Raw genomic sequence first — 22,851 nt, 5'->3', positions numbered from 1 at the left:
AAATAAACTCAATTTTCTGCACGAAAAAGTTATTGTCTCCCCTTCTCATCCCACTTCTCTTAGTTCCAATGCTGTTTTTACTCCAAATTCTAAAACTTCTGGAATTTATCTAATATAACCAAACTTGCAAATTGTTAACCCCATCATCACTGTCTTCCATTTCCCAGATTCCTGGAGAAGGCAGGAGACACACAGACAGCGCATGGCACAAGCAAGTAGCCAATAAACCATGCGACAAGCACTGAAGAAAGAGGGACTGTGCCTAACTCACTGTGAATAATCCTGAGGTAAGTTCAGGCCACAGACTGTAACTCTGACAGTACGGTATTTCTTTGTAAGGCAAATACGGGAAATTCAACAAGCTTGGGGCACAAGAACAGACATTTGTACAGCAGCTGGCCAACTGAGAAGCACAGTCAGTTCTAGCATCCAGGAAACCTTGCTGGTCTGACAACCTGGAGCAGTATGACAGCATCCGGACCCCAGAGCTGGTGCCCCAGGAAACACGGGCCCTAGTTTCACAAAGGAGGGAGGTTAAGGTGCGGACAGGTTAAACACTGGGGCAGAGGCCTTCCCGTTCTGCAACCCTTTTTCCAGCTACTGCAGTGGCCACAGGCCACCCCGCTCCTTCCCAGATCTGTGCTCTCGTGACCGCTCTCTCTCATACACACATACACATACTCCCCTCCTGTGGGTTTTGTCACCTTCTCTCCTAGTCATGCAGTTTTCCTCTTGGGTCACTGGTCAGAGAAATCACCCAAACTCATTCAACAACATGTTACTACTGCCTTCCCAGCAATTAGAAATCCCGGGTTCTGGCACTTCAAGGAGGATCTATAATAAACCTAGGGCAACAGCCAACCACAGATCACAAAGTAAAAAAACATTTTTCACTAACTCTGACACACTCTTCCCCCCATATTTTAATATCTCTGAAATCTGAAAACACCTTACAACTGACAGTTCAATGCTGCAACACAGCTTAAGTGTGAATGAAGTATTACTTTAGTTTCATTAGTGGTTCATTTTAAAATGGTGCATCTTATACTCCACAAAATGCTGTACTGAAAAACCAGATACTTAATGAAAATTACACCCAATTAAAGAGTCAATAGCACTTACTAACAACTTGTTACTATCTGTTAGTATTGAACAGATCTTTGGGCTAAGAAAAGATTTCTTAAATATGACACCATAAGTATGATCCATAATAGAAAACAATGATAAACAGGACTTCATCAAAGTAAGAAATCTGCTCTTTGAAAGACACTGTTTAAAAGATAAAAAGACAAACCACAGGCTAGGAGACAATATTTGCAAACCACATATCTAATAAAGGACTTGTGTCCAGAATCATTTTTGTGGACATGTTGAAGTCTCAGTAAGAAAACATATAACCCAATTTTTAGAAAACTGGCAAAACATTTTAAGCATCAAATACTTTAAAGTAAAGAGGGTATCCAGATGCCAAACACACAAAAAGATGCTCAACATCATTAGTCACTAGGGAAATGCAAACTAACACCAGAGCAGATACCACTACAAACCTATTAAAATGGAAAATAAATAGTAAGTCCATAAGCACAAAATCCCTGACAAAATGTTCAGAGAAAAACTTGTATGAGAAAGTTCTAGGACAGTGACCAATCAGAAACAATTTGAGCGTGAGACCTTGGTTCACTGTAACAGAGTTAGAAAAAATAACCAAGGAGAGAAGCAGAAAAGAAGGGGAGTCAGGTGTTCTGGGTGCTGGTGGAAATCCTGTCCCTGTGATAGTCCCTGTCTCTCTGTCAGCCTAAGGCCTCGTCCTCAGGTCCCACAACAGCTGGGCTCCATCACCTGATATAACCTGAGCGTCTCAGTCCCAAACCCAAAAGTCCAACACATCTCACTTCTGTGCAGCATGAGCCACATAATCCAGCAGGGTCACACTTTTCTGCTATGGTGCCCGGAACTGTCTCTGTTCACATATCCTATTACCCAGAGACAAATTAAAGCAAGAAGCTACCTACGGCACAGAGAGGGGTAAGGTACTAAAACGAGCAGACAACACAGCCTCCACCATGCCAGGCAACAGTGGTTTATTGGTTTTTTTTCTCAATATGGTACCTACTTAACAAATTCAATCTCCACTCTTTCATATGGTTATTTAACTTTTTATGCTAGGCCCTATTCACCCGAACAAAAACATAAACTCCCTGAGGAAAAGAACCCTAACTTTCACCTCTTTGTATCAAGCACTCAAAGTTTTACCTAGTTTGTAACAGGAATTCAAAATATGTTTATTGATGAAAAGCATAAATTATAAATTATGTTGCATGTTATGTTACAGAATCTTTTAAGAATTCGGATGAGAAAAATCAGGGAGGCCCAAGAAAATATTCACAAAGCCAAGGTCTTCAAAACAAGGCATATTTGAATAGCTATGAGCTGTTCTGAGCAGAATAACCAAATCAAAGCAGTTTCAAGGAACCCTGTATCTGTGGGTAGAGAGGGGAGTTTCGGGTTAAGGAGGATAAGAGACACAAAACAGGGCAGAAAGCAGGACTCAGGAGGACAAGGTGACAACGGAAATTTTTTAAAGTAAAATTCTGACGGAGAAATGACTCACTGGCTACAGGAATTTGTTGTTAAAGCCAGAATTCCCAAGGTCAACACGGTCTGGCCAAATGGGGTGGGGGAGCGGTGAGGGGAGGCAGTGACATCATATCTGGGACGCACGATCTGGCCAAATGGGGGTGGGGAGCGGTGAGGGGAGGCAGTGACGTCATATCTGGGACGTGCTGGTTTGACGCTGATGAAGGTGCTATAGGTCCAGTGGCTGGGGGGCAGGAAGGGTGTTCCAGAAGAAAACACTTTAAGAAGGAGAATTCAGCGGTATGTCACATATTTTAGCTCGAATCTGCCTAAGTGTGAGGCTTCAAATTATTATAAACTGTGTTCCTCGATTCAAACTCCATATTCTTATTTTAATTTTTGAAACCAGGATGTACCTTCATTACATATAAAGTCATGACATTTCTTTTTACTGAGAATAGTTATATAAATCAGAAGCCCTTCTTACATCAGACATATAATAATCAAGGACAAATAATAGTTTCACTACATCACTTTACCAACTTGATAGGCGGAAAACTCTCAAAGCATCAATAATCCTATATCACAAAACGTTTAACTTTGTTTTTCTTTCTACTTCCCTGAATATTTACACTACACCTCCTCCTCCTCCCATTCATTCATCTGCAACCCCAAAACATATGATGTTCCTCAGAACTAAATTGACACTTACCCCCAAGTTCTTAGGAAACATGAAAATCAAAAATGAAAATACATACCACTTTCTTTCCAGAAGGTTCCCAGAGAGAAATATCTCCCCATGATGTGTTATAAAAGTACTTCTCTCCTGGATCAAAGCCTTTAAGGTCCTTTTAAAAAGGGAGAAAAAGAGAGATTATTACATAATTTCAGAAGATAAAGAAATATTTAATTAGAACCTGATGGGATTACTTGGCACCTAAGAAATCTACTTGGGAAGAGTGAAATGAAAATGCAGCCCAGGGCAAGTTGTGACAGAGTTCCCATCAAGTTGGAGACCTGGGGAAAATGTTGAAATAATCCAAGTTAATATTACAGTTTTTGTACCTCAGCAGCGGCCTTTTAATTTATACCAAGTACTTACTGAGTTTACACTTGAATAATAAATGAATATGTCTTCCGAGTTTTTACAGTGTCTTAAATTCAATGCACATTTTTTTCTTCCTTTCCCATCCTTTCTTGATTGTAGTTCATTAAACCATCCTATTACAGAGCTGATTTCCTTCCTGGCCGTACTTCTTAGGGTGCTGGATTTTTTTCCATGTATTTAGTCTTCCGTAAATTCAAAAATATATATAAATATATATATATATTTTTTAAAGTTACAGTTTTATAAGAAATAAACAGATGAGATTTCCACAAGTAAGTTTTGAAAGACAGAAACTGCATGAGCAGACACTGTCTTCCATCAGCGCGAGCACCACGGAGAAGAGTGTCAGGGTGGGGAGTGACGTAGGGGCTCAAGTGTGTGGCTAACAACACCACAGGGACGGCAAGACGGAAAGGGACGTGACTCTGAGACACTAAAGCCAGATGCAGCAGGGTTCAGACTGAATTCCGCTTCAAAGAGACAGAGTGTGAAAAATATCTGGGGGCAACTGGAGAAATCTGAATGTGGACTGGGTATTAGATAGGATGAACATTTGATGACACAGAAAGATGAAGGTAACTGAAAAAGCATGCAATAAAAAGAGTGACCGCTATGAGCTCACTGTGGCAAATACTACACGCATTTATACGTTTACACACAAAGAGAAAGCTAAATCTCTGAACAGTAGGTACGTGGCATTTAATATTTCTATTTTCTAAAGAAATGATAACCTGTACTTTCTAACTTTCACAGTATATATTACTGGGTTTTTTAAATAATTAAAGACTATTTTAATATAAAATAAAGAATTAGTTAAGCCAGAGAATGACAATTAATATCACATCTGCCTTGGACTATACCTAGGCTAATACATTGCTACCAGGTCAATTCAGAACTAGAGAAAAGTGCAAATTATTACAAGGATTTAAATTGGATATGGGGCTTCCCTGGTGGCACAGTGGTTGAGAGTCCGCCTGCCGATGCAGGGGACACGGGTTCGTGCCCCAGTCCGGGAAGATCCCACATGCCGTGGAGCGGCTGGGCCCGTGAGCCATGGCCGCTGAGCCTGCGCATCCGGAGCCTGTGCTCCTCAACGGGAAAGGCCACAACGGTGAGAAGCCCGCGTACCGCAAAAAAAAATAAAATAAAAAGAAATTGGATAGAACACTGCTTTTATTGTGAGGTTTGTAACATATATAGAGGTAAAATATATGACAACAATAGCACAAAGGCTGGAAGGGGAAATGAAAGCATGCTGCTGTATACTATATGTGAAGCAGTATTATATGAGGAAGGTACCCACAAAGTATAGCTAATAAGCCAGAAATGGAGATAATATGTAATCATAAAAATATTCATCCAAACGAAAGCAGAAAAAGAATAAAAAGAACAAAGAACAGATAAGATAGGTAAAAACAAACAGTGAGATGGGAGATTTAAACCCAATCATGTCAACAATCACATTAAATAACAGGGGCTGGTAAACTGTTTCTGTAAAGAGTCAGATGATAAATATTTAAGGCTTTGACAGCCATGCAGTCTCTGTTTGATACAACTACTCAATCCCACCATTGTGCACAAAAGCAGCCACAGACAATATGTAAACACTAATGAGCATGGCTGTATTCCAAGAAAGTTTATTTACAAAATGGGCAGCAAGCCAGATTTGGCCCATGGGCCATAGTTTGCCTACCTCTGGTCTAAACACTCAAATAAGAGGTAGAGAATGTCATATTGGGTTAAAAACCACGATCCAATTATATGCTGTCTACGAAAGTCTCACTTCAAATACAAAAACAGCAAATTTATCAATGCCTGCAACTTTCTTTGAAATGCATCAAAAAATAAGATAAAATGATGAGTGTAGATATATATTCATGTTAATTTTGTAGACTTTACGTGGTAGGTACATGGGTTTTCACAGTACAAGCCTTTCAGTATCTCTGTAGGCTTAAATTTTTCATAAGAAAATACTGGAAAAGGAAGAGGGAAGCAGTAATGTTCTATGACAGGCGATGAGAAGGGTTTAAAGGAAAGAGTGCTTTCCATTGTCAGATGCAGGAAAAAAAGAGCTAGTAAGAAAAAAACCACAATCATTAGGAAATAAATGGATTAAGAATATTTCAATATATTTTTGTACATAAGATGTAGAAACATAGGTTAACACATTTTTAAAAATCTGTTTGTACATATATAGATCTCAGAAGATTGACATGGGGTGGGTTCAGTGCACTCTTTTTGTTTAAGCTTCCCTAATTTAGATGCAGCAACCCCAAATTTGTAAACATTGGTTGAAATGTTCTCATCTAATCTGTAACTTGATGCAAAGAAGTGCACTAGTTGCCTCAGAAATGGCAGCTCTGAGCAGAACAGCACAGAAAGGAACGTGGTGCAGTGCAGTGAGAAGCAAGAGCTAGAGTAGTCAAGCTTTTGCACCAAAGGCAAGACTGGGAGGAAAAAAAGGCTTACAAGGTAATAACCCACAAGGTGACAAAAAGGCGAAAATGATCATGGATCCAAACTTCTACTAGACAGTCAACATTAATTCCTTCTATCTCTAACTCCCTCAATAAATCTGATAGATACTTTGACACTCTAACCTAGGGACCTTCTTTTTTTAATCCCCTTTTTCCCTACCGCTTCTTCAAAGCTTTCTGGCCTCCATGTGACAGTATTTGTATCTCTGATAGCTGTTAATTGAGAAAACAGAGGATGACAAAAGCTGATAGGAAGAGTAATACTTTTAAATAAATTTGGATAATATTAATCACCTCAGTATCTATGAACATTTGATATATAACAGTAATTTAATGGGAGAGACTACTTTCAATTCTCAGACAATGCTTCATTTGAATTTGCAGCCACCAGAGAGATTGTAGTACTCCCTAATAACTTCATGATTCCTCAAGGGTCCACATCATACATTAGAAATCTCTCCTCTAAGCAACACACACATCATACACAGAAAGAACATCCAATGTCTCTTCCACTTTCCCACTGATTACATGTGTTTTTTTGTTTTTTTTAATCAAGCAACCCAGTACTAGTTTCCTCTACACTTTAATGAGATTCAAGGGATGGGCCTGCCTAACGAGGCTGACCAAGCAATGAAAAGGATGGTCAGGACCGATCCCTGATGTGGGTCCAGCACACTCAAGACATGCCACATACTCTCCTAGCGCGAGTTCTGAAAAAAACTTCTTTTAGGGTTTTACATGGGGAAACCTGAGTAAAATAATGAAGGTAATCGAAAACACACTAAGGGCAAGTGCAGAAGAAACTAACACACCATTGTAAAGCAATTATACTCCAATAAAGATGTTAAAAAAAAAAAAAGAACAGAGTTGGAGAGCTCACACTTCCCAATTTCAAAACTTACCACAAAACTAGGGTAATCAAAAGTGTAATACTAACATAAGGATAGACATAAAGATTAATGGACTAGAATTGAGAGTTCAGAAATAAATCCATGCACCTATGGCCAAATCATTTTCTACAAGGCCGCCAAGTCCATTCAATGTGGGAAAAATTAGTCAAATAAATGGCACTGGGACAACTGGATTTCCACATGCAAAAGAATAAAGTTAGACCCCTATATCACACCATATACAAAATTAATTCAAAACGGATCAAAACCTAAACAAAAAGAACTACAACCATAAAACTCTTAGAAAAAAACAAAGGAGAAAATCTTCTTGGCTTGAATTTGGCAATGGATTCTTAGATACTACATAGAAAGCACTGCAAACACAAAAATAAATTGGACCGGGCTTCCCTGGTGGCGCAGTGGCTGAGAGTCCGCCTGCCGATGCAGGGGACACAGGTTCGTGCCCCGGTCAGGGAAGATCCCACATGCCGCAGAGCGGCTGGGCCCGTGAGCCATGGTCGCCTGAGCCTGCACGTCCGGAACCTGTGCTCCGCAACGGGAGAGGCCACAACAGTGAGAAGCCCAGGTACCACAAAATAAATAAATAAATAAACAAATAAATTGGGCCTCATCAAAATTTAAAACTTTTGTGCATCAAGATATTATCAAGAAAGTAAAAATGGGAGGAAATATCTACAAAACATATCTAATAACGGTTTAATATCCAGAATACATAAAAAACTACAACTCAACAACAAAAAGACAAACAATCCAATTTAAAAATGGGCAAAAAAGTACAATAGGCACATGAAAAGATGCTCAACATCATTAGTGGCCACAATGGCGAGGGAGGGAGAGAAAGAGGGAGAGACTGAAAGAGAGAACAAATGTTAGCAAGGCTGTGGGTAAACTGGACCCCTCATGCCTGGCTGGTGGCAACCGAAAAAGGTGCAGCCACTGTGGAAACAGTTAGGTGGTTCCTCAAAAAGCTAAACAATTATTACATGACCCAGCATTTCTCTGAGGTATATACCCCAAAACTGAAACAGGGACTCAAACAGATATCTGTGAGGCAAAGTTCACCACAGCATTATTCACAACTGCCAAAAGATGGAATCAACCTGCGTGTATCAACAGATGAACTGATAAAATGTGGTATATGTCTACATAATGGAATATTACTTAGCCATAAAAAGGAGTTAAGATTTTGACACATGCCACATTGAAAACATTAAGCTAGTGAAATAAACCAGTCACAAAAGGACCAATACTGCATGATTCCACTCACATGAAATATTTTTAATAGGCAAATCTATAGAGACATAAAGTAGATTAGAGGTTATCAGAGGCTGGGGTGGGACATGGGGAGTTACTACTTCAAGGTTACTGAGTTTGTTTGAGATGATGAAAATCTAGTTGCAAAACAGTGTTAATATCATTAATGCTACTGAACTGTACACTTAAAAATAGCTAAAATGCAGAATTCCTTGGTGGTCCAGTGGTTAAGACTCGGCGCTTTCACTGCCGGGGCCCAGGTTCAATCCCTGGTCAGGGAACTAACATCCCACAAGCCGTGCAGCGTGGCCCAAAAAAAAGGCTAAAATGGCAAATTTTATGTTATATATATCTTACCATAATAAAAAAATTCTATAAATACACTTGGAGGATTTAAGAGAAAAAAGAGGTTAAAATATTTCATTACTTATTTTATACTGATTACATACTGAAATAATATTTTCAACATGAGGTTAAATAAATTTTTTTTTAACTAAATTAAAAAAATAAAGAACTGGGAAAGTTTTCAAAACGACCGATGCAGTTGCACAGAGCCCTGTGCTCAGACAGGCCAGTGCTGGGGTGTAATCCCTGTTGTCAGCATTTTGAAAGTGTTAATAATTTCATCTTTGAATTTATTTTATAAAGTGAAGTCTGATAGGACCGTGGAGCATGTGTCAGGGGCCTGAAGCGTCAGCTCACACGTGGTCCTACCTCCACTGTCCTGGGACAGATTCTGTCCCTGCCCTCAGTCTCCACAACCCTCCAAACTCCCCTCACCCTGCAACCACTCCTAGACTCTTGTCCACCACCTGGGGCAATAACCAAGTTGTCAAGAGGTCCATATTCCCCAGTCGCCCTGGTGGGAGCCAGGCAGACCCGGGGAGAGGAGGAGGAAGGTGGTAACCAGCCCAACCCTGGACTGGCAGCACCAAGGTGTTTGGTAGATAACTTGGGTCCTTGAGCCCACCCTGAATCCAGGCAACAGAAGCATGCTGGCACAGAAGTTGCAATCTCTTGGGAGTCACCCATCTGCTGCGGGTTGGGACAGTGCGCCTATGGGGCCTGTCCATGGCCCTGCATTTTCGTTTTGCACAGTGTCCTCCAAATTATGTAGGTAGCCTTTAATTGAACTGATCAAATGTTAACTTTTTTTTGAGTATCTTGATCTAATTTATTTTATTTTATTTTATTTTATTTTGCGGTACGCGGGCCTCTCACTGCTGTGGCCTCTCCCGTTGCGGAGCACAGGCTCCAGACGTGCAGGCTCAGCGGCCACGGCTTACGGGCCCAGCCGCTCTGCGGCATGTGGGATCCTTCCGGACCGGGGCACGAACCCGCATCCCCTGCATCAGCAGGCGGACTCTCAACCACTGCGCCACCAGGGAAGCCCTATTTTATTTTTTAAATTTTTATTTTATTTATTTTTGGCTGCATTGGGTCTTCATTGCTGCGCGTGGGCTTTCTCTAGTTGCAGTGAGCAGGGGCCACTCTTCGTTGTGGTGGGCAGGCTTCTCATTGCGGTGGCTTCTCTTGTTGTGGAGCATGGGATCTAGGCATGCGGGCTTGTGGCATGAGGGCTCAGTTAGTTGTGGTTCACGGGCTCTAGAGCGCAGGCTCAGGAGTTGTGGCACAGAAGTTAAGTTGCTCTGCGGCATGTGGGATCTTCCTGGACCAGGGCTCGAACCCACGTCCCCTGCTTTGGCAGGCGGATTCTTAACCACTGGGCCACCAGGGAAGCCCCAAATGTTAACTTTTAAAAAAACTCCTCAAGATACTCTAAGGAGTAGCAGGGTTTAGATCTATTTTTAGAAAAGGAGATAAGGTTCTTGGAAGAGCCTATTTCCCCTAAGATTCACTTTTCTCAGCCAGGCTTTTGACAAGAACTGTACAGCCTACGATTTGAGGGCCTAACTCTTAGGATAAGTGGAGTCATATATACCTTGGAAATCAGAGAAGGCAGAGTGATTTCTCACTATGAAATCTGAAATGCTGGCTAAGGAAACGGAAAGGACCACATGGACAGGTGTCCCCAGGGCTGACTCTCTGTAAGCACCCACAGACTTCAGATAAATTCCCTCTTGCTTAACTTAACTTGGTCAGTACTGGTTTTCGTTGCTTGAGACCAAGAGACTCTAAATAATACAATGGATTAAGAATAAATGCATTTGACGTGGAAAGAAGTTCTTCATAGGAGATTCAGAGAAAAGTAAGAACAAAGCTACTAGTATAGTATTTTATAGTTAGATCATGTCCTGTTTCTAAAAATCTGGAAAGATATAACAGTGTTTACCATGGAGATTCTGGGGTAATGGTTTACAATTGAGTCATTTTTTTCCTCTAAGTTTGTGTATATTTTCTAATTTTTCTATAATGAACTTCTACATTGCTTGAATTTTCAAAAATTTTGCAAACTATAGGACCGACTACAAATTAATAAAACAAAAATTTTCCCCCAAAAGAAATAGTAAAATTTAACCCAATAGTTAATTAACAATCCTGGTACGCCATTCAAACCTCTTACTTTTCTCTTGTGAAGTATGTATGTTTCTGTGTCACTATAGTCTTGGAAAGAAAAAGTAAACAGTCCTGAACAAATTCAGATGAGTAAACAATTCTTAGGCTGACTGAGGAAGCAAGTTAGTGAGGAATGTCCAGTTTTACGCCATGTCAAAAACAAAGGACTCCAGGATGAAAAATTTTAGTTGTTTCTGGCATTTTACCTAAAAATAAAACTAATTCTGTAAAAATTCCATTTAAAAAGTAAATTCACATTAAAGGAGACTAAAGAGAGATGACAACCAAAGGCAATACCTGACCCTAAATTGGGTCCACCACTGACAGGGGGAAAAAATGCTATAAATGATTAGACAAAAATGTCATATCCATGTTAAATTTACCTAAGTTCATAACCATCCTGTGGCAATATAAGAGACTAATCTTATTCTTAGAAAACACACACTTTAAGTATTTAGGTAATAAGGGTCATGAGATAAGCAACCTACTTAAGTGGCTCAGGGAAAAATACTACACACACACAGCACAGGCAAGAGTGTGCAAATATTAAAGCAAATGGGAGAGAATGTTAACAACTGGTAAGTCTGGGTAAAGGGTAATGAGTGTTCCCTGTACTATTTTTATTCTTGTAACTATTCTGTAAGTTTGAATTATTATTTCCAAATAGAACAGTTTTTTAAAAAACTGAATTTACTTAGCCTAGTGTGATGGGGATTAATCAACTGGGTTGTGATTCTAAATTCCATGTTCCTGAAATATTCTTTCTAATTCCACTGGAGAATCCTACCCTATCTTTAAAAACATGGGGACTTCCCTGGCGGTCCAGTGGTTAAGACTCTGTGCTTCTATCGCAGGGGGCACAGGTTCTATCCCTGGCTGGGGAACTAATATCCCTCATGCCATGCGGCACGGCCAAAAATAAATAAATAAATACACAAATAAAAACAAACAAAAAACAGTTCAAATCTCATCTCCTCCATAAAGGCTGTTCTAGCCTCCTCAGCTAGAAGTGATCTGTCTGTTTCTCACTATGACTGTTTCAAGTTTGTCTCAGCTCCTGCTAGACTGTCAACCCCTTTCAAGGGTAAGTATCCTGACTAATTCTCTACATTCCTTGGAACGAGGACACCGAGGCCCAAAGAGTCACAGATGTGCCCAAGGCCACACCGCTAGCTGCTAGCCAGGACTAAAGTGAAAGCCACGCCTTCATCCCCCAAATATTCCAAAGAGAGTTTCAGTCTGTTACTGAAGGCACTGCTATACCTTCAGGGCACATTTTTTGAGCATCTACTGCGTGCCAGGCACCATTCCAAAAATTTTCTCATACATTATCATTTGAAATTTCCTCAGTCTATATATATTGTGCTCTTAGCTTGTTATTTTTATATTCTCTGCAAATATTACTTAAACTCACATACTTATCTATTATTAATGGACTATGTGTCCACTATCTACCTTCTCAAACCTGTCTCCAAAAGATTATCCTGCCTTCTTCCTCATGCATAAAATATGACTTACAGACAGAGCTGCAGGAACAATGACCATGCTCTCACTTTAAGACTGTTCTTGAACAACAGTGTCTAAGAGCTTCCAATTCAGTATCTCCTCCGACCTTTTATTTCCAAATAAACTTTCAGGCACAGTCTGTTATTGAAAGTACTTCTCTACTTGGGTTTTACTTTCATTCATTCACTCGAAAAATATTTGTTAAAAAAAATATATATGTTAAGCATGTACAGGTAATAGAGTGGATAACAAAACAATGTGGTCCATGCCTTCTTACATTCAAGTGAGGGATACAGATAAACAAATAACATCAGGTATTGCAGGAGCTCTGAAGAAAGAACAGGTAAGATAACAAAGTGAAAAGGGCAGCATTTTAGGGGGAAGATCTCTCTGGGGTGGTAATGTTTGAAGATAACTATTTGAGGTCTACCTTTGAGAAATTTTACTTTAGAGCAAAAATCAATTCTGACCATTAATGAGAATCCTGGTTACGTATTGGTCTTTCAGCATCAGAACACCTGAACACCTTTTTATAAATAAAAGTCAATCTGGTTCAAAGTCTGAGATTTGAAAATTAAGAAACTGAACTCTTCCCAGGCCAATAACACCTTGAATCGAATTCTTCACAAGTCTGAAAAATTCAAAGCAGACACGGTCCCTATTTCAATAGCTATGAATTAAACATGCATAGAATTATAAGTGGCTATAAAGCTACAAAGCAAGCTTTATTTAACCATTTTTATTTCTTTATGCCAGCCATATATTCTCCAGTTATAAGAAAAGATAAAATTATATGAGACCATAATTTATCAATAAAGTGTGTGACTGTGACCTGAATTTTTAAACTTTTGTAAGACTGAAGTATTAAATTCACAAATCAGAAAAAGAAAACAAACAACCCTATCATAAAAGAATGCATCCCCATTTGACGATCACTCTAACAAAACTGAGTTAGTTTTCTTCTGATAAAATAATTTATGTAATTCAAGACACTCCCCTCAAAGATCAAAAACAAAAATATGTTGCAACTAATGACTATAAACAGTCTCTCCTAAACGTAACGTTAAAAACTGGAAGAGCCTAAAGTAGCCCACTTTAAGTCAAAGACATGAATAAAAACGAATGCTATTCCCACGCCTCATTTCAAGAGTCGGCAATTTCCATCTTGAGGCATCTTACCCATTCTCCAAAACCTCCCAGTTCAAATCTCACCACCCCCAGTATCTCCAATATTACTGTCTTCTCTTAATCTGTTACTTATGTCTTCTTACCTTCAGCAACTCCTTGCAGCTGTCAAGCCCAATATCCATAAGAATGCTTTTCACCTTTTTCCGTACCTTCCTGATGTTGTCAAGATTCTCCACAGGAATTTGAAACATTTTTGAAATTTTCCTTAAAAGGGAAGAAAACAAAACTGTAATAAGTACATATACACATACACACATAAAATTTTTTAAAACAGGGCTGGTAAAGCAGAGTAATTTTTACTCTGGGACAATCAGATTTCCACATACAAAAGAATGAAGTTGGACTCTTCCCTTATACCATATACAAAAATTAACTCCAAATGGATCATACATGCACATGGTGAAATTTTAAAACTCTCGGAAGAAAACATAGGCATAAATCTTCGTGACCTTGGATTTGGCAATGGATTCTTAGATATGACACCAAAAAGCACTAGCAACAAGAGAAAAAATAGATAAGTTGGACTTCATCAAAATTAAAGACCTACCTGCTTTGAAGGAAACCATCAAAAAAGCAAAGAGAATCCACAAAATGGGAGAAAATATTTGTAAATTTTATTTCTGATAAGAAACTTATATCCAGAATACATAACAATAATTAAAAGGCAAATAAAAAACCCAACTTAAAAATAGGCTAAGGGGACTTCCCTGGTGGCGCAGTGGTTAACAATCTGCCTGCCAATGCAGGGGACATGGGTTCAATCCCTGGTCTGGGAAGATCCCATAAGCCGTGGAGCAACTAAGCCCGTGGGCCACAACTACTGAGCCCATGAGCCACAACTAAAGAGAAGCCCTGGTGCCTCAACGAAAGCTCCCACATGCCTCAACAAAGATCCTGTGTGAGGGAACATTATGCTATGTGAAAGGAGCCAGACACCAAGGACCACATATTATACGATTCAATGTATATGAAGTATCCAGAACAGACAAATCTATAGAGACAGAAAGGAGAATACTGGTTGCTTAAGGCTGAGGTGGACTGGAAGGTGATGGCTAAGGGGAACAGGGTTTCCTTTTGGAATAATGACAATATTCTAAAATCGACTGTGGTGATGTATGCACAACTCTGTGAACCTACTAAAAGCCACTTAGTAAGTACACTTTAAATAGGTGAACTGGGGACTTCCCTGGTGGTCCAGTGGTTAAGACTCCACGCTCCCAATGCCGGGAGCCTGGGTTCGACCCCTGGTCAGGGAACTAGATCCTGCATGCCGCAACTAAAGATCCCGTGTGCCTCAGTGAAGATCCCACGTGCCGCGACTAAGACCCGGCAGAGCCAAATAAATAAATAAATAATTTTTTTAAAAAAAGGTGAAGTGTATGGTATGTAAATTACATCTCCATAAAGCTGTTTTTAAAATACCTGAAAAAGCATAAAATTAAAATAAATCCTGTGGTACTTGACCATGATAAGAGGTATAGCTGTGACCTCATTATTTTTAACACATACATAGATTAAAAATAAATACATTTGTTAATGTGTCTGTGTATATTGTATAGCTCTGTCCACTGCGAGAGCCTGGAAGCAGTTACACACCCCAGTAGCAGTGAGCACTCCTTGGGCCCAAATCTTACTTTTCTTTTCTTTTTTAATTTTATTTATTTACTTATTTTTGGCTGCGTGGGGTCTTTGTTGCTGCGCCCAGGCTTTCTCTAGTTGCGGACAGAAGAGGCTAGTCTTCATTGCAGTATGGGGGCTTCTCATTGCGGCGACTTCTCTTGTTGCAGGGCATGGGCTCAGTAGTTGTGGCACACGGGCTCAGTTGTTGTGGCTCACAGGCTCTAGAGCGCAGGCTCAGTAGTTGTGGCTCATGGGCTTAGTTGCTCCACAGCATGTGGGATCTTCCCAGACCAGGGCTCGAACCCGTGTCCCCTGCATTGGCAGGCAGATTCTTAACCACTGTGCCACCTGGGAAGTCCCTCAAATCTTACTTTCTAAATACCACTTTCCATTAAAAGGAAACAGGGCTCCTTGGAAAAAACGGCTGATTCTAGGGCTGGAGCACATAAAGGACAAGATGAGCCTAGAATGTCTTATGCCAGAAAATAACGAAGTTGCTCAAAGAATGGTGAGACATGTCAAAAGGACTCAAAAGAAGTCAAGCGCTTGAAGAAGTTCCCGCCAGCCAAATGTGGGACAATGTGGGTACCAAATAAGTAATGACAATAACAGATTAATCTGTGGCACTGAATTTTCCAAAGATAGCGTAACAGGATCTCCCATCCCACATGCTTTCCTTAAAATATGTCCTTGACACTCCTCCCAAAAAGTAGGGGCATCTATGCTCCCACCCTTAGAACCTGGGCAGAACTTTCCGGCAACCTCAACCAATAAAGTGTGGCAGAAGTAATGCCATGTGAATTCCAAAGGTAGACCATAAAAATGCCACATGCTTTTGCCTGCCCTCTGGGTACCATTACTCTTGGAATCTAGACTCCTTACTGTAAGAAGTTCAACTAGCCCACATGGAGAGGCTCCACATCAACTAGCAGACACAAGAGTGAAGATGCTCTAGAGCCTGCAGCTGTCCAGTCACCCTGAGCCTTTGAGTCTTTCCAGATGAGGCCCCAGACATTGTGGAATATAAACAAGCCAGCTTCCCTGCTCCCACCTGAACTCCTGACCCAAAGAATTACTGAGTTTTTTTAATAAAATGTTTCATTCTACAAAGTTTTGGGGTGGTTTGGTATTCAGAAATAGTAACCAAAATATAACCCACTAGAATGTAAACTTAAGTCCATGGTAACATAAACAATTTAATAAATTGAAAGTTTAGTGCGGAATGGGATATTTTACATGGTTTCCAAGCATCTCCCCACAAAATACTTGTTAATAACCAAAGGGGAAAGTGTAATTCACAGAAGTCTGGCAGACATTCAGTTAAGAGACACTGTACAAAATATCTAACCTGCAATCTTCAAAAGTGTCCAGATGATACAAGGGCGCACTATTCATAATAGCCAAAATGTGGAAACAATCCAAGTGTCCACCAAATGTTGACTGGATGAACAAAATATGGCATACCCATACCACAAAATAGTATCTGGCAATAAAAGTAACTAGGTACTGATGCACGCTACAACACGAATGAATCTCGAAAACATGACGCTAAGTGAAAGAAGCCAGACGCAAAAGTCCTCATACTGTCTGATTCCATTTACATGAAATGTTCAGAAAAGACAAATCTACAGAGATAGAAGGTAGAGTAGCAGTCGGCTGCGGGTGGGAACGGGTAGTAACTGCTCATGGATAGGTTTTTGGGGAGAGTGCTGGAAATGTTCTAATATTAGATTGCGCTGTTGGTTGCACAACTCTATAAATTTACTAAAAATCAACTAATTATACACTTAGAAAAAGATCATGGAAGGAAAAACTAAGAACTGTTCCAGATTGAGAGAGACTAAAGATAACTAAATTCAATGCGCAATTCTAACTAGATTCTTTACTATAAATGATGTTATTGGAACAGCTGGCAAAACTTCAATGGAGTCTGAGGATTAGATGGTAATAAATTGATCTCCTGATTTTGATGGTTGTGTTCTGGATATACATGAGAATGTTCTTATTGTAGGAAACAGACAATATTGGGGGTAATGTGGCATCATTTTTGTCAACTTAGTTTCAAATGATTCAGGGGAAGAAGTTCTTTGTACTGTACTTGCAACTTTCTATAAATCCGAAACTATTTCAAAAAAAGTTTTAATGTGCAAGCTATAAAACAAAATCAGTTACACTCGAGTTAAAGAAATGCCAGGTAAAAAAATGAATGCCAATTTGTTATTATCAAAACAGTAACTTAAGGATTGATAATATCCGCTGGTAGTGAGGATAAGTAGAAAAACTGTACTTTCTGCATGTTTACAGGACAACTGGCAGTACCTCCCAAGATCTTAAATAATTTCTGTAAGCCCGCAATTCCGCTTCTATACCCTCTTATAACCCCTCCTCCCTCAAGGATAAGCTTGGTGCCCCTCCGAGGAATTCCCAGAGTGGCCAGTTTATACTTATTTCATTGCACTCACCACACTACGTTGTAATTATCTACTTCTACACCTATTTTCCCTATTGGACTGAACTTCTTCAGGGCAGGAATCATGTTTTCTTTGCACATCTGGGCCTATCACTGAGGTTCAAAATGGAAAGGCTATGGAGGGTTGGTGACTTGGAGTCCAAGACATTCCAAGTGAATAGATCAGCATCAGAAAATGACTGAGGTAAGGTAGTAAAAGTCTGAATATACTGGGCAAAAGGTAAGTAAAACCAAAAAGGTGGACTGGAATAAAACGAGAGATGAGCGGGGCAGGGAGGGTTAACAGTGGGAGGAACTTTTCGTGGGTAATAAAGAAACATGAAGTGTTTGAGAAGCTGATTTGGAACAGACACGCTTTTCAGACAAGTTATCTATGTGAAAAGTATATCTCAGGCTCAGTAGAAAGTGAGCTTGAAGGATCATTTAGCATTTTAGAACTGGGAGATATAAAAATCATAGGAAGTAAAGTTAAAAATAATAAAATTAGGGCTTCCCTGGTGGCGCAGTGGTTGAGAGTCCGCCTGCCGATGCAGGGGACATGGGTTCGTGCCCCGGTGCAGGAGGATCCCACATGCCGCAGAGCGGCTGGGCCCGTGAGCCATGGCCGCTGAGCTTGCGTGTCCGGAGCCTGTGCTCTGCAACGGGAGAGGCCACAGCAGTGAGAGGCCCGCGTACAGCAAAAAAAAAAAAAAAAAAAAAAAAAAACTAATAATAAAATTATTAACAATAAAATTCACTGAATTGGGTTCTAGCCTTCAAAAGCATAATTTAACAGAGGAGCTGTCAAGAACCTCGTGGTGGCATTCCTAAATATTAAGCACAAGGTCACTTTCAAGCCCAGACTGGCTTCCTTGGCCAGAGCATGCCTCAACAAAAATCCTTCTTTATGCTTTCCACTCACTTTATCAGACTTGCCGTTATTTCCTCCTTAAAGTCCCACTCTCCTCTCTATCCTTTGGGGTTCTTCTTTCCCCAAAGCTGGTAAATAGAATTGTCCAAGGTTAAGACCACCATCCACATATATCCAAAACAAAAAAGCTGAATTTTTTGCTTGCAAAGAAATCTGGCCTTACAAAGCAAGTGCTGATCTTATCACAGTTTTGAGAAGCAAGGAGTACAGCGATTGGTACACTCTCAGAAGCAGTTTAGGGATTGGCCAATTTTCACAGGATGGTTCCCAAGACTGCTACGGACAGGCCGACCCTCAGGAGGAAGGCACTGAAAAGAGGCTTCCAGTGACTGGGCAAGTTTTAAAGGGCTCGGCAGTTACTTGTTCAAGGCTTGGGAGGAGGGCCAAGGAAGTTTGTCTTCTTCGATTTGGAGAATCGGAGCTTTTTATTCTCAACTGCAAGTGCCCCATTCCCTCATCATCGCTATTGTGGTTCCCCGCCCCCTCCCAAAACAAGTACACAGATCCATTCTTAACTAAAAAAAAAAGTTTCCCCTTTTCAGCAGTTTGCTGTTTTAGGGAAACCAAGTAAAGATAATAAAAAATAAAACGTAGGTAAATCATAGAAGTTTCATAACCTTAAAACAATTCTTTCAAAATCCTTGGTCTACTGTTGCCAATCACTTTGGGGAACAGAAGGTGACTTTTACCATTATTTCTCCATTCTAAGAGATGCAAGATTTCATAAAGAGGACCTAGTGGATTAATTAACTAGGAAAGAAGTTGTTCAGTGCTTCCATATCTATAGATCCTTTACTGATGCTGTTCTCTATATATTCTTAGTACTCGGTTAAATCTGTATCTTCACCATTAGAAAACAGCAGGCTAATGCAGCTGCACTAATCTATCCACCTCTGTTCATAGTAAATTACCTTTAATTTCACAGTGTGTGGTAGACACGGGATTACCAAAAATTGTGCTGATGTGCACAAGAAAATATTACTTCCCAAAGAGGCACTTAAAGGGTTTCTTTTGTTGCTTTTTAGTATCATGATTATTTAAGAATATTCCATTATTGAAAAAATACACTGCAAAAAAGAAAATCATTCAGGTAATATAATACTTTTTAAAGCCACAGAACTTTCTTTTCAGTTCAGTTCAGTTCTTTTCAGTTCAGTTTCTTTTCAGTTCTAAAAAGATTTCACTTCAGAAGCAACCCCACACAATCATCTCACGAGCAAAAGATTCTGGAGCTGCACTGCCTGAGCTCAAATCAGCTCCACAGCTGACTAGCTGTGTGATCTTCGACAAGTCACTTAATCCTGGGGCCTCAGTTCCTTCTGCACAACCTACTCTGAGAAGCACTTTTCAGAAAGAACAGTTTAATACAAGAAAAGCACTTAGAACTGTGAGTTGCCATTATCTAACTCCAAAAAATCTACATGAAATGTCCCAACTATTGGAATACAGGCTTGTTGTTTTTTTGTTTTTAAGTAACTTTGAAAACACATAATATTCAGGGATTTCCCTGGTGGCGCAGTGGATAAGAATCCGCCTGCCAATGCAGGGGACACGGGTTCGAGCCCTGGTCCGGGAAGATCCCACATGCCGCGGAGCAACTAAGCCTGTGCGCCACAACTACTGAAGCCCGGGAGACACAACTACTGAAGCCCGCACGCCTAGAGCCCGTGACCCACAACAAGAGAAGCCACTGCAAGAAGAAGCCCACGCACCGCAAGGAAGAGAAGCCCCGGCTCGCCGCAACTAGAGAAAGCCCGCGCGCAGCAACGAAGACCCAACGCAGCCATAAATTAATTAATTAATTTTAAAAAAAACACACACAGTATTTGTACAATGCATGAAAGCAAGATTCAAAGGTCTGGGTTCAAACACAGGAAGACCCCTTCTCAGACTTGCGGCCTTCAGCAAGTCATCATCTTTCAGTCAGTCTCCCCACTTGTTAAACACTGCCCTAACAGGTGTGTGACATCCAGAGTGGCGGCTACGGCAGAAAGCTGGGGCGTGACCCCTCAAAGGGACTTCAACCACAAATTCACCAAAAGCACATCGCAAACCTGGGTTCAAGTTAAAAAGGTGTCCCAGATCTCTGCAGCTAAAAATCTTTTAACAACTCCACCTTCACCTCCCGTCACCGACCTTCAATTCCTAACCCTGAATCCAGCTCTCACGTCCTCACCACTGCTCAGACGGACGGGTGAGCATCTCCGCCCCACCCTCCAGGCCAGCACCCGTTCCCTTCCTGCACACAGGTCTGTCACTTCCACGCCTAAAGACCACTGGCTCAACACAGCTGCATCTCCAACCGGAATATCAAAGTTCGTTCAGCTCTAAATAAGTCACGCACGCATTACTTCACTTCCCAGAAGCCGCACTTTTCACGCGGTCCTCTCCCCACAACCTTGACTCCCCGCCCCACCTATCTGGCGAGACCGGGGTACCCGCCGCTGTCTGCCGGCACTTGTCCATCTGCATTGTAAATCACCACACAGAAGAGTCCTTCAGGTCTCAAGAGGCTGCCATCACGCATTCCATTCAATCAGAACGAGTTTTAAGAGCATTCAGGTAAGCCTCCCATTCAAATTCAAAGAAAATACTTTAAATATTTAACTACTTATCATTTTGCAACTGTGTACAGGGTGAACTGGTGGCTACAGGTTTGGACGTTCCAAAGCCAAGTGAGAGGAGAAATTCTGCACCCAGACTGTACGTCAACGCAGGAAGCGACGACATATGAAAAGTTAAAACGTTCATGTCAACAACTGCATGTGGTCAATATTCACACCAAACGCTCAGGGGTGAAGGAACTGGGCTTTGCTACCGGCTGTTCTCTCCTCCTGAGACAGCCGCCACAGCGCAGGCCGGGTGAGCTCGCATCCGCTCGGCCCGCGTCCGCACTCGCTCCGGGCGGCTCCCCGGATCCCCGTCCCGCCGCCCTCCGCCCTCCGCACGCCCGGACCTCCCCTGCCGCCGCCCAGTCCCCTTGTCCCCCTCACCCCGGTCCCGTCCCCCCGCCCCGCCCCCCGAACCCCCATCCCCGCCCCCTCCCCACCCCCGGCCCCCACGTGACGCGGAGGAACGACGGGCGCCCTTCTAGCGGCTACCCCGCGCCGGGAGAACGTCGCGGGATTCATGAGGCGGCCCCGGGCCGCGGGGTGTGGGCGGGATGGGGCGGGGCCGCCGCCGGGACTTCGCGGGCCGGGCCGGGCCGGGCCAGGGGCGTCGGCGAGGGCCGGGGTTACCTACCGCTGGGCGACCGCAGCGCCGCCGCGTCCCCCGCCGCTCTCGCCGCGCCCGCTGGGGCCCCGCGCCCGCCCGCCTCAGCCCCGCGCGGCGGGACCCCGGCTCGGCGCGCGCCCACCCCGCGCGACCCCGTCCCCTCCTCCCAGCTCGGCCAGAAAGAGAAAATGGCGCTCGATTGGCCTCCGGAAGTGACGCGCGCCCTCATTTGCATGCCGGAGCAGCCAGCCAATGGGGGAAGAGTGTGCATGGGACCCCTGGGCACTGCCCCACAGGCCCCTAGGGGCCCCTGTCTTAAGCTGGACTGGAGACTCAGCAGTGGGAATGGGGGTCTGTATTGAAGCTCCCTCCCCTGATCCCCCCCTCCTGCCACAGTGGACTGGCCTGCCAGCCTCTCACCAGCATCTGTGCAAACTCTCGTGAGAGTTTGAGAGGGTGATGATGTCATTTGAGGGGGTGGGGCGAGTGTGTCGTGCCACGTGACCAATCACGTGGGTTCACCAAAGCTTTGATTTCATTTGCATGGGGTGGGGTGGAGCTAGTGGCAGCAGCAGGAATGGGTGGCCCCGCCCACATCTCAGAGCCAATGGGAAACCAGATGTGAGGAGAAGCCTGCCCTGCCATTGGAGGATAGAACTTGGACTATCAGAACTTTGACAAGTATGCCCTTGATTGACACATCTCGGTGAACTGACTGGATAGGGTCTCCTGACTTAGTAATTATTTTCTGAGAAAATTAATGTCACACCTTTTCTTGAGAATTCTGATTTTTAAGTTAGAGCTACTACATGTTGTGTAGGAGAAAAGTTAATTGCATACATTTGTTAAATCTCTTAAACGGCCTAGAAGTTCACTGATGCCCAACTCTTTAAAAAATTGTGAGGCAATAATTATTTTTCAAAATGAATGAAATCATGGAGTAGGAGGCTTTCAAAATGCCTTTGGGTCTTCCTTCGTGGAGTCAAGCGCCCAAGGGGGAAGAAAAGGGCCACATTGCCCTCAGAGAACTTGCAGTTTAACGAGAGGCCTGGTGTGTCTGCACACAGCTACTTTAATTTATCGCTCCTCAATAACTA

General features: G+C 42.0%; 1 protein-coding gene across 18 annotated transcripts in view; it reads right to left on the bottom strand.

The window, feature by feature from the left end:
* Window positions 1-22,053, bottom strand: part of ADNP2 (ADNP homeobox 2) — an 80,612-nt gene extending 58,559 nt beyond the window's left edge. For 13 of the 18 annotated variants that reach the window (XR_012325494.1, XR_012325496.1, XR_012325497.1 and 10 more), the window contains exons 1-2: window positions 13,622-13,742; window positions 3,336-3,425 (exon numbers count right to left, since the gene is read on the bottom strand). Coding sequence is in view for 4 of the 18 variants with exons in the window: in XM_033837891.2 (XP_033693782.1) it covers window positions 3,336-3,425; window positions 13,622-13,795 (264 nt within the window). In the remaining 14 variants the exon portion in view is untranslated. Of the gene's footprint in view, window positions 1-2,611; window positions 2,822-3,335; window positions 3,426-13,621; window positions 18,334-19,449; window positions 21,339-21,781 lie in introns of those variants that run through there. The other 5 variants (XM_019937277.3, XM_019937278.3, XM_019937276.3 and 2 more) reach the window with 5 other exon arrangements.
* Between the last annotated feature and the right edge of the window lie 798 nt (window positions 22,054-22,851).

This window comes from Tursiops truncatus, chromosome 13 (assembly GCF_011762595.2).
Source record: "Tursiops truncatus isolate mTurTru1 chromosome 13, mTurTru1.mat.Y, whole genome shotgun sequence".
Classification (NCBI taxonomy): Eukaryota; Metazoa; Chordata; class Mammalia; order Artiodactyla; family Delphinidae; genus Tursiops; species Tursiops truncatus.
This window is presented reverse-complemented; position numbering and strand designations above follow the sequence as displayed.